This window comes from Martes martes, assembly GCF_963455335.1.
Source record: "Martes martes genome assembly, chromosome: 17".
NCBI classification, from domain to species: Eukaryota; Metazoa; Chordata; class Mammalia; order Carnivora; family Mustelidae; genus Martes; species Martes martes.
Genome location: NC_137905.1, coordinates 50,551,452 through 50,563,816, shown reverse-complemented (window position 1 = coordinate 50,563,816; position 12,365 = coordinate 50,551,452). Strand labels below are relative to the sequence as shown.

Genomic DNA, 12,365 nt, shown 5'->3' with positions numbered 1-12,365 from the left:
TCTTGTAGGTCCCCTTTAGCCTAGGAAAGTTCTTTGGCAAACCTCCCTTCTTCCTTGCCTCCCCAATTGCCAAGTATATAATCCATCTCCCCTCACAACCCCGGGGGAAGCTGGGGTCCTATCCCCGTGCTTTGATAAAATGACCTTTTTGCACCAAAGATGTCTCAGGAATTCTTTCTTGACTGTGGGCTCCAGACCTTACCCGCATCCAAACACTGCATCAGGAGGACAACGGAGGAGCTGCAGTGTCTGCGAACCCAGAAAAATCCGATAAAGGGTATGTGCAAAAGAATCCTATAGAAAACATTATGTTTAATGTTTAATGTTTAATTAACAGGACTTAGGGGCTGGGAGAACTTTCCTGGCACTCCCTGCAAATTCCCCACAGCCCAGTTAGGATCACTGTGACGGTATAATAATGTAAGAGGGAAGCCTGGCTGGCTCAGTCATTAAGCGTCTGCCTTCGGTTCAGGTCACCATCCCAGGGTCCTGGGATCAAGCCCCGCATGGGGCTCCCTGCTCAGTGGGGAGCCTGCTTCTCCCTCTTCCATTCCCCCTGCTTGTGTTCCCTCTCTCACTGTGTCTCTTTATGTCAAATAAATAAATAAAATCTTAAAAAAAAAAAAGAATGAACACGAGAGAGGGCATTATGAAAAATCCTACATTAAGATATTAATGATCACAAAAGGATATTGTGAACAATTGTATGTGTAGAAATTTGAAAATTTAGATGACAAACTCCAAGCTAAACACAACTTACCCAAGCAAGCACATATACAAATTAAAAGTCCAAATAGTCCTATTAAAGAAGAAGAATCCAGGGGCACCTGGCTGGCTCAGGTGGTGGAGAGTGTGACTCTTGATCTCGGGGTTGTGAGTTCGAGTCCCCTGTTGGGGGTAGAGATTACTGAAAAATAAATAAGTAAATAAAAACACAAGCACATTATTTTTTTAAAGGAAGAGTAGTCCATAATTAACATTTTTCATACAAAGAACACGCCTTGACCATTTGGTTTTGCCCAGGCATTTCCCAGAACAGTTGAGAAGGAAACGACATCAGTCTTACGTAAGCTTCCAGGGAACTGAAAGAGAGGAAACATTTTCCATTGTGTTTCACGAGGCCTTGATATCCCAAACCTGGCAAGAACGCTGAGATAAAGGAAAATTATAGATCGTGGAATCAAAGTCCTAGACAAAATCAGAAGGAACCCCGCTTATATGAAGGATAATTACATCCTGACCAAGTTGAGTTTATTCCAGGAACGCAAGACAGATTTAATACTTAAATACCAAGGGAGGTAATTTGTTACATTAATATAGTAACAAGAAGACCACATCATCCCAATATAGGTAGGAAGAACAGTTGATAAAACTCAAAATCCAATTTTTAATGAAAAACAAGAAACTTTTATTTTTTTATTTTTTAAAGATTTACTAATCAATACCCATTCCCCCATCTACGTGATAACTTGTTGCATTTTCCTTCATGGGATACTTAGTGAAATTTTCCCTTTAATTTTTTTTTAAGATTTTATTTATTTATTTGACACAGAGAGATCACAAGTAGGCAGAGAGGCAGGCAGAGAGAGAGAGGAGGAAACAGGCTCCCTGCTGAGCAGAGAGCCCGATGCGGGGCTCGATCCCAGGACCCTGGGATCATGACCTGAGCTGAAGGCAGAGGCTTAACCCACCAAGCCACCCAGGCGCCCCCTTTTAATTTTTTTTTTAATGGTTCCCCAGGGTGATACAGCTAAAGCCCATTTTCTGGTTCAAACGGAAGATGTTTTTCAGTGAAAACCTAGAGAAAAAGCAGTGAGTGGGAAAGGGGGTACCTTCCATGAATCCGTGGGAGTCTCAGAAGAATTTGGAAGAAAGAAACATCATTCCCAGAAGTGTGGTCCGGAGAGATAAGAACAAAAGGAACCAATTTTCTAAAAAGAGACTGGATCTTCTTTTCTTTTCTTTTTTCCAAGATTTTATTTATTTATTTGACAGAGAGATAGCGAGAGAGGGAACACAAGCAGGGGGAGTGGGAGAGGGAGAAGCAGGCTTCCCACTGAGCAGGGAGCCCGATGCGGGGCTCAATCCCACCACCCCCCCAATATCATGACCTGAGCTGAAAACAGAGGCTTAATGACTGAGCCACCCAGGCGCCCTCTCATGTTCATTCTTGATAGTAGTAATTTCTTTTTCTCTTTGTTAGTGTTTTTGGGAGCTACTGATTTCCACAGCCTTTCACAAAACAGCTCATGTCTTTTTTTTTCTTCGATTTTACATTTTTCATTTTATTAATTTCTGCTCTCATCTTTGTTATTTCTTCCCTCATTTCCGACTTCTTGAAATGACCTTAAAGATGGTTGATTTTAAGCTTTCTTCTTATCTGGATCTGCTATGTCATTTAGTGCTACGGCCAAATCAAACGGAAATTAGGAGATCGTGAGCAAATGTATGCCCACAAATCTGACAACTTAGAGAAAGATGGACAGATTCCTTGAGAAATGCAACTTTCTGAAGCCGACCCAAGAAGAGATCTTAAAATACGAGCAATGATATATCTGTTAAGTAAATTAAGCACAAAATTGCCTTCCTACAAAAAAACTCCAGGCCCACATGCTTCACTGGAGAAGTCTATCTCCTACTTACCTTGCACGAAAGTCCCCTCCTGGCATCTGTCTTGGCTTTTTCCCCTACCTAATCCCTTCCTCTACTGCTCCTTCTGGGCCTCCCTCCCGGAGCACACTTTCCTCTCCGTTTCCACCCCCTCTTGCTGCCCCCCATCTCCTCCCTACTCTGAGGGGGCTGAAACCAGGATCCCCGAGGTCACACTGCCGCAAGCCGTGGCCCCAGCCACACCATCCTCCCCACCGCGCAGCCTCTGTTCCATCTTCACACTGAGAAGCACCGGGAAGGCTGGGGCTGGACCCCGTTTGCCTTGGGAAGGTTCCTCACCCCCTCCTGGCCCATGAAATAGGGGAGCTGGGGGATGGCCCCCACCACGCGAGGCTGTAATGAAGATAGGGGGAGCGGTAAGAGAAAGTCAAGGGAAGTGCCTAACTGTCCCTAGCACGTCATAAGCACCCCATGAAGAGTTTGGCTGTGATTTTTACGATTACTGCGAGTCCCGGGCATGACTTGCTGTGGAGGAGGGCATCACTTAGTTAAAATTCACTTGGCAGGGGCGTCTGAGTGGCTCAATGGGTTAAGCGCCTGCCTTTGGCTCAGATCATGATCTCAGCGTCCTGGGATCGAGTCCCGGCCTGGGCTCCCTGCTCAGTGGGGAGTCTGCCTCTCCTTCTGGTCCTCATCGCCCCCACCCCCCGCCGCCACTCAAGTGCTCTCTCTCTCTTAAATAAATAAAATATTTTCGAAAAATAAATAAATAAAGCTCATCTGTCTCCCCAGAGCCCCTCCCCCCCCCCCCCCCCGGGGAGGAGGGTCATGTGTCCGAACCTAATCCCTGCTAATTCCCGGCCATTCTGCTGAGACCATTCTTCCAGTCATAAGAAGATTGGAGCATTTGCTAAATTAGTCCTGTTCAGGGACAGAGGAGACACGCAGGGAGGGGCTCAGAGAGCAGGAGGGGTGGAGTGGGGGGAGGACCCAGACATATGGGGGTGGGGGAGAGACAAACGCACACCTCGGAGGAAGGAAGAATGAGGGAGGACCAAAGTCGGAGGGGAGGGGAGAAATGCCAGGGGGGTCTGGAGGCCCCAGCAAGAAGAGTACAAAACCCAAGTACCTCTTCCTAGTGGTGGGATCTTGGGCAGGTCCCCTGACCTCCCATGGCCTCGGTTTTCTCATCTGTGAAATGGGGAGCGTTAAGAGCGTCTATCTGATACACATAGCATCGCTCTGCTGGATGTTCTGAGAATCAGCAGTCTTTGGACTGGCGTTCTCCAGTGTCTGGCAAACAGTACATGCTCTGTGGGTTTTTCTTTTTTCCTTCCAGTGTATTGAGGTATAATTTATATCCTGCAAAATCTACCCATTGTAACGGTATAATTTGAGGAGTTTGAACCATCCTATATGGCCATGGAGCCACCACTGTAATCGAGATCTAGAACACACCCGGGGTGCCTGGCTGGCTCGGTTGGAAAAGCATGTGACTCTTGATCTCGGGGTTATGAGTTCGAGCCCCATGTTGGGTGTAAAGACTACTAAGAAAATATAAATAAACTCTTCTTTTTTGTGGCCAAGTAAGAGTCCATCAGATGGGGCACCTGGGTGGCTCAGTCGGTTAAGCATCTACCTTCGGCTCAGGTCATGATCTCGGGGTCCTGGGATCGAGCCCCGCATCGGGCTCTCTGCTCCGTGGAGAGCCTGCTTCCTCCTCTCTCTCTGCCTGCCTCTCTGCCTACTTGTGATCTCTGTCTGTCAAATACATAAATAAAATCTTTAAAAAAAGAAAAGAAAAGAAAAGAAAATGATCTCATTTCATTCCCTTGAGGTAGGTTTTCTCAGTGTTACAGGAGAGGAAGCTGAAGCTGGGAGAAATGAATCACCTGGGATCCTGGGATCAGAAGTGGCCAACCCAGACTCCGATAGCAAGTGTGTCTGACCTCACCAACGCCGTGTCCCCCTCCGCACACCCCACAACACACGCATACATAGATCTTAACCTGGGGCTCCTCTAGGACCGAGAGGGACAGAAGCAGACAATGATGACTTAACATTTGGAGAAACAGAATAAGGGGCAAAGAAAAGAGAAAACGGAAAAGGTACAAATCCAGCAAAGAGGAATGGGGACCTGGGAGTCTGAGGGACAGTCAGAAGGAAAAGAAAGAGAGAAGCAGAGGTGAGAGGGACGTGGCAGGGACCCGAGGCTGGCCGACAGGGAGGGCCTGTGTCCTCACATGGGCCACTGAGGCAGGACGCGTGGCCACCCCCTCCCCCACTCCTTGCAGAGGGAAACTCAGGGACCCAACGATGTCACAGCAGGTGGAAGCTGGCATCTGGAGCCCGTGTCCCTGATTAATTGGCTTTAGGGAGATACCAAGGAAAGACAGTGACCAGACAGAGAAAGCACATGGACGGACCCATGTCCCCAGAGATGGGGGGTGGGGGCAGAAGGAGAGGGATGGAATGACCCCTTTTTCTACCTCCCCTGGTCTGCCCCTCCTCCGAAATTTGAAAAAATAAAAATCACCCAGACTTTAAGCGGGATTCAGCATTTTAATCATTGTCACTCTGTGGGTGGCCTGGAGGGAAGAAGACCGGAGTCCCAATGAGTGGGAAAGGGGACCCAGAATGAGGGGGGCTCCCCGCCGCTTCCTGCTCCCCCTTGTCACTCATCGGCTTTAGGAAGTGGCACCTTTGCCATCCCCAGAGTTCAGGAAGCTGGACCCCGGAAAGGAAACCGGACTTTCCTAACAGATTCACCCCTACGAATTCTGCCTGGACCGCCCATCCCCCACCCCAGCTGGCATTGTCCTTGTCTGTTTGTCCTTTGTGTCCCACACTGGACTCTGAGTCACTCCCAGGTCTAATGTCCCAGAAGCCTGCATGACTCAGGCCCATGAGGGATGGTCCCGTGGTGTGCTGAGGAACCTATCCTTGTGGGTTCTAGTGATCTCAACATGCCTGTCAGGGGGCTCAGGTGTCTGGGCCATGTGGACCTCTCCCGGCCTGGACCCAGAAAACCCATCTGAGGCCTCCTGACCTTCCTTCCTGCACCGAGGGCCTGAAGCCAGCTCCTACCAGCCCATGAAGGCAGACGGCAGGCTCTGCGTCCCTGACCTCAGATCAGACCCTAGAAATCAGCCACAATGGGAGAATTGACACCACAGAAATGGGCAAAGTCTACAAATCAGAGCTTTTCCTCTTCTTTGCGGGGGGGCTGGGGGGTGGCTCGTGGTCACCACGTACCAGAACACCATCTTCCCGCCCTACCTCTAGCTGCCTTGTGAAGTCCCCCAGGGAAAGACCCATAGCTGCTGTCTCCCCCAGGGCCGAAAATGAAAGAAAAATTCAGACTGAGGAAGCAAATGCAAACCACCACACCCCCAAGAGCGTCAACATGCTTGACTCCTTAAAATTCTCTTGGTGCTTGTCTCTGTTGCTGGGGATCAAGTCCGCAGGGGAAGAAAGATTCCCCCCACCCCAGGGGCACTCCCTGGGGCCGGGCTCTCTGGTCTGTTCCCCTTAATGGGAACAGGAAACGGAATCTAAGAGAGAGACTGTGTATTTGAAACGCAGGCTTCCTCCAAATCCACGTCTCTCCCCCCACCCCATCCCCATCTCTTGCCCATTTACAGTTGGGAAGCTGGCCACCTCCTCTTCCTTTTTGAAATACCCACAGCTAGCGTGGGGGCTCACAGTTGGCCGCAGTCCTAACCACCACGGTTCCTCCAAAGCTCGGATGAAATTCACCTTTAGAAAATGCTACAACCAAAGGAGGGGAAAAGGAGGCATGAAACAGGCAGCTTGCCTTCCGCTCGCGCACCAGATCCGCCCATTCTCACTGTCCGGAAGAATGTATGAGTGATGAAATGTCTTTAAGAAGAAACTAAGAAGAGAAGAAGATGAAGAAAAAAAAAATATATATATATGTATATGTATCAAAGAGCCCCCTAACCTATCATACAAAACCTGACCTGTGACATCTGTAACATGCCAAGTGGATTGTTTTCATTGACCTGGACAGTTGGCCTAAGCTTCCACAGTGGGGCTGCGTAAAAGACTGTCTTTGGATTTTCTAGAAGGATCTCTAGACATACGCTAGCAAGTGTCCCAAACGGAAGGTATGGAATTGAGCCTTCCCACCTGTGTCTGTTCAAGGGCACCTCGAGGCCGACCTCACCAGAACCCCCCAGGTCAACCGCCAAGGGTGGTTTAATTCCGTAATTCCGTCCCGGGGTACCCTCTCGGCACCCGTGTCTGGAGTCTGGGGCTCGTGGTTTAAAACGGCAGCTGGGTTGAGGGTTACTAAGATCTACTGAACTGGCCCCCAGAGAGCGAGGGGACCCTCCTCGGGGCAGGGAGAGGCAGGGATGCAGGTAGGCTGCTCCGCCCGTGAGCCCAGAGGGGCCACTGCCTTTGGAGGGAGGCCCGACCCCGCAGACGCCGGAGAGGGTTTTCTACAAGATCTGAAACTTCCAGGCACTCTGGTCCTTATAGTCCAAAGAATCCATGGGGTTGTAGGTGAACTTCCAGGTGCCTGTGGGGTCCTTGAACTCCAAGCTGTCCACGGGGCTGTAGGTGCCGTAGCTCTGGCCAGACAGGGAGGTGGGGGACTGAGCCAGGGAGGGCCCCACGGAGGGGCCAGAAAGGGGGCTGAGAGCCGGGCCCCCCAACTGGGGCACCATAGGGGAAAGGTAGGGATCCAGACTGCTGAAATAGGAGCTCGGAGACCCGTAGGCCGAGGGGGAAGAGCAGAACGCAGAGGCTGGGGCGTAGGTCATGGCGTAGGGCGCGGAGGTCAGAGGCGGCCCCGAGGCCACCAGGCCCGCCCGCTGGGCGTCGGGCAGCGGGGACTCTGAGGCCGGGCTCCAGATGGACACTGTGGCCACGGCCGTGGTGGGGGAGCCCGAGGGGCCGGGGAGAGGGGGGCTGTAGGAGTCCGAGATGCCCAGGGGGTCTGGACAGACGTCCGAGGAAGATCTCGGTGACATTCCTGCCTTCCTCTTGGCGGGACGGGCCTTGGTCTGTGCGCCCGGGGGCTGCGGCTGCTGCTTCTGCTGCTGGCGCTGCTGGCGGCATTTCGCTCTGCGGTTCTTGAACCAAACCTGGGGGGGCAAGGGGAGATGGGGTGGGTGAGTGGGGAGGGAGCCCGGAGAGCCCCCACGGTGCCCTGAATGATGGTGTTTATGGGGGAGGCACGCCCCAATCACACCTCCGCACCTTGCCGTCGGTTATGGGGCACCCCGTCTGTCCATCCAACCTACCATTCGTATCTGCAGTCATCCACACACGCGCAGTCATATGCACACACATATCATCACACAAACACGTGTGCAGGTAATCATGCACACACACACGCAATCACACGTACACACGTATGTACACTTATCCATCCTTCCGCACAATCAATCACCACGCACGAACTACGACTTTGGGGATGCCTCCATGGACAGACCTTCTTGTCAAGGGCAACAGATTATATATGTCGACAGTAAGTACGCTGCATAGTATTTTAGAAGATCAATACTTGGGAAGACCCAGCAGAGCGGGAGGAGGGAGCAGCAGGGTAGGGCCCCCGGGTACATTGAGCCTTTAAGTGCAAGGGTACGTCTAGGTCTCATTGATGGACACGGTGACCCGATGGGTCAATAAACAAAGACTTGAGCAAAGTGATGGAATAAGCTCCTCCAGGTAGAAGGAACAGCCAGTGCAAAGGGCCTGGGGCCAGAGTGTGCTCAGCAGGCGTGTTAGGGGAAGAACCGGCAGCTGTGGCTGGCAAAGAGGGTGGAGGGAGGGGTGAGGGGCAGTAACCGGGGCGAGGGGTCATATTTGGGCCATACATGACTTTGGGTGTTACTCTAGGACCACTCTCCCTCCCTTCACTCTGGGTCCCAGGAAGGGCTGGAAGGCGCCCAGGGCTCGGACCACCCCCACCTGAACCCGGGACTCGGGCAGGTTGATCTTCAGAGCCACCTCCTCGCGAGCGTACACATCCGGGTACTGAGTCTTGGCGAACAGGGCCTCCAGCTCCTCCAGCTGGCTCCGGGTGAAGGTGGTCCGCTCCCGCCGCTGCTTTCTCGGGGCACCTGAAGCAGGGACAGGACAATAGGACCATCGCAGGACCTGGACCTCCCAGTCTCTTTGTCCGCTGGTGGGAGGTCCTGAGGTCCTGTGGAATGCCGACAAGCCCTCTCTGGGCATTCATCTGCCCACCTACTTCCTGACCTTGTAGACCTCACTCTGTCCCCCTGCGAAATGGGGCCCCTCTTTGCCCGTCATCTTGGGGCTCATGTCTCACCCCAAGAACAGGCATTAGCCCTGTAAGGAGGTGTATGAGTTTGGTTTTTATACCCTTTCTAATATTTCTCATGCACGAAGACATGTCCACTTGAAACACACAATTGAGAATATGCAACTCCTCCTAGTGTAGAAGAGTGACAGGTCCACCTAGAGGGAACCCTTCCTAAATTGTTATGAATGCCCCTACACTTTCCTGTCAAGGAAAAGTGCACCCCTAAGGGACATGGAGAAGCGTTTGGCAAATTGCAAATGACTACATACAGTCAGTATGTGACTCCAATACTACGCTGGCAAATTCCCAGCTTCTCCCTGAGGATAAGGGACCCCAGGGGCCACCGAGAGCTGGAGGGAGGTGGCATCGGGAGAAGGATGGTACTCACTTGGATAGGACACAGCTTGGTGCATCAGATCCACGCTGGGACCACTCAAGGCCAAGGCGTTGACCGAGTAGTGGGGCCCCGGGTTCATATACGCCATCATGATCTTTGGGGACACCGCGGCCCAGGTCCACGGCCCTGCAAGAGGGGAGGAGGCGCTCAGGCAATTCCCAGGTACCACCTGGTGCCCGACAGGCTCAGGTCCAAGTCCTGCTTCAGACTCTTCTTAGGTGTGTGCCCGTGGGCACGTATCTCTCCGTGCCTCAGTTTCCCCGCCTATAAAAATGGCCCTCCACTTAAGATGGGCAAAGCTTCCCCCAAACCCCGTCCGCCTCAGCAGCTGAAACTGGAATGCCCATCCTAGGCCCCCAGAAAAGATGTCCAGCCCCGCAGAGAATCACGGACAGCAGGACGACCCCTTCCTTGCTTGGGACCGGGAGGTTTCTAGAGACGTGGGCATTTCCCCCATAAACACCGGAAGCGTCCCGCACAAACTGGGATGGCAGAACAGCATGCAGACAAGTGAAAGGCGGTCTTCCACGACCACGTGTGACCCATCAGGTGGGCAAAGGGAAAAAAGAGGTCCTTTAGCCCCAGTGCCGGCCTGGGTGCAGAGAAGCAGGTGCTCCCGTGTCCGGTCAGGAGCAGCGTCGGAATATACTGGAAGCACTGATCAAAGTGAAATACCGTCTTTCCTCTCCCCGCCATACACCCCTCCCCGGGGCTGTTTGCCTTCAGGGCAACTCCGTCCCCTCCAGGGAAAATGGGAATGCAAACAGCGTTTACATCCTTAGGCGGCTGGGAGGGTAAATGCACGACTCGTACCAGCTCCTTAAACGAGCCCCTGACACCGCGGTCAGTGCCTCGCAGCGAGCAGCAGGGGGCGCCCCTACCCACTTGCAAGCGAATGTTTGCACAGGCTCCAAGCGGGGACTGCCAGTGTCCAGTCGCCCAAATGTGGAAACAGCCGCTATGCCCACCAAATAGGAGGTAGGAAGTAAATGATGCAAGTAGATGATGGCACATGTATTCAAGGGAATTCCATGACGTCACTAAAAAGTGTAAAGCTGGGGCGCCTGGGTGGCTCAGTGGGTTAAAGCCTCTGCCTCCGGCTCAGGTCATGATCTCAGGGTCCTGGGATCAAGCCCCGCATCCGGCTCTCTGCTCAGCGGCGAGCCTGCTTCCCCTCTCTCTCTCTCTGCCTGTGTCTATGCCTACTTGTGATCTCTCTCTGTCAAATAAATAAATAAAATCTTAAAAAGCGTAAGGCTGGAGCGAACTGATTCTTAAAGTTCTCTAGCAAATAGTTACGAGAAATGATCCCAAATTTGGCAATAAGAGGGGACACGGTGTCATTTCTAGATCATCCTGGGAGCCTGTTTCACAGAACCCCTCCCTGCCCCAGGATTATTTCATCTTCTGAGGGACCAGATCTCTGTTCAGGTTGCTATTTGCTACGGATCAGCATGGGGAGTCTGATAAGGTAAACGGTAACTTGCAAGAAGTTTGGTTGCAAAGGATTTGTCTCCAGCAGAAAGGATGACCTTAGGGTTCCAGAGGATTCGCTCTCCTGCTGTCCAGTTTCCTTTCTGTTTTCCGCACGTTCCCTGAAGAACAGTGTTAGCCTCTGTTCCTTGACTTCCCCCTTGGAAACAGCTGGTCTCCTCATTTGATAACTTAAATAAATCTTTGATCAGGTTTTTCAATTTTGTTAAAATTAGAAGCACCTGGGGTGCTCAGTTAGTTAAGCGTCTGCTTCGGCTCAGGTCATGATCCCAGGGTCCTGGGATCCTGCCCCGCATTGGGCTCCCTGCTGGGCGGGGAGTCTGCTTCTCTCTCTGCCTGCCACCCCTCCTGCTTGTGCTCTCTCTCTAATAAATAAATAAAATCTCAAAAAAATGTTTTATTAAAATTATACTTTGACAAAATGAGCGTGTGTGTGTGTGTGTGTGTGTGTTACATATCCTTTATCACCTAAATAGATATTTAATTTGGGGGTGCCTGGATGGCTCAGTGGGTTAAAGCCTCTGCCTTCGGCTCAGGTCATGATCCTGGGGTCCTGGGATCGAGCCCCACATCGGGCTTTCTGCTCGGCAGGAAGCCTGCTTCCTCCTCTCTCTCTGCCTGCCTCTCTGCCTACTTGTGATCTCTGTCAAATAAATAAATAAAATCTTTTTAAAAAAGATATTTAGGGGCACCTGGGTGGCTCAGTGGGTTAAGCCTCTGCCTTCAGCTCAGGTCATGATCCCGGGGTCCTGGGATCGAGCCCCGCATCGGGCTCTCTGCTCAGTGGGGAGCCTGCTTCCTCCTCTCTCTCTGCCTGCCTCTCTGCCTACTTGTGATCTCTGTCTGTCAAATAAATAAATAAATAAAATCTTTTTTAAAAAAGATATTTAATTTAATACGTATTAGATGATATATACATATGCGACATATATATTGTCAAAGGAAAAGATACGGTGCTGAACAGTGCGGATAGCAGGCTACCATCCGTGACTTTTGAAACAAGGCAGCAATTATATATAATATATTGTATATATATATATAAGCATATGTATGCTCAGAAAATTGCCAGGAAGGACACAGGATACCGCTAGAAGTGAGGCTCTCTGGAGAAATGTGCTAGATCCAAGCCTCATTTCTTCAATTTGCATTGCCTTATAACCATACAGACATTTAAGCTTTTCAAAAGCAAAAGCAACCATAAAGTTTAAACAAAACAAAAAACCATAAGGCCCTTTCCAGGGCTCTCTATGACCCCCACTAAGATGGCCTCAGGGAGGCTCCCAGTCTCTCTGGGTGTGTGCATAAGCCTTCCCCTGGGCCACGAATGCCTCTTGTCCGGTCCCTGTCACAGCCAACCCCGTCTCTTCCTGCAGCCTCCAACTCCACATCCCACACGCTAACCTGGATTTCTCTCGCTCCCTCTTTCCGTCTCTCTGTCTCTCTCTCTCTCTCTCTCTCACACACACACCCCAATATTTCAGAAATAAGTAAAAGTGAAAAACAGAAGACCTTTACCTTAGCTCCTTCCCCCTTTCTGCTCCCATGAGTGTGTCCTTCTCACCG

The 12,365-nt window shown here is 51.2% G+C and overlaps 1 protein-coding gene across 1 annotated transcript; it reads right to left on the bottom strand.

The window, feature by feature from the left end:
- Positions 1-7,076: 7,076 nt before the first annotated feature.
- On the bottom strand, positions 7,077-9,399 carry CRX (cone-rod homeobox; the record flags this gene model as incomplete). Its single annotated transcript, XM_080829558.1, has 3 exons — positions 7,077-7,724; positions 8,554-8,705; positions 9,300-9,399. The coding sequence occupies 3 exons, from the start codon at positions 9,397-9,399 to the stop codon at positions 7,077-7,079; spliced, it is 900 nt and encodes a 299-aa protein (XP_080685684.1).
- Between the last annotated feature and the right edge of the window lie 2,966 nt (positions 9,400-12,365).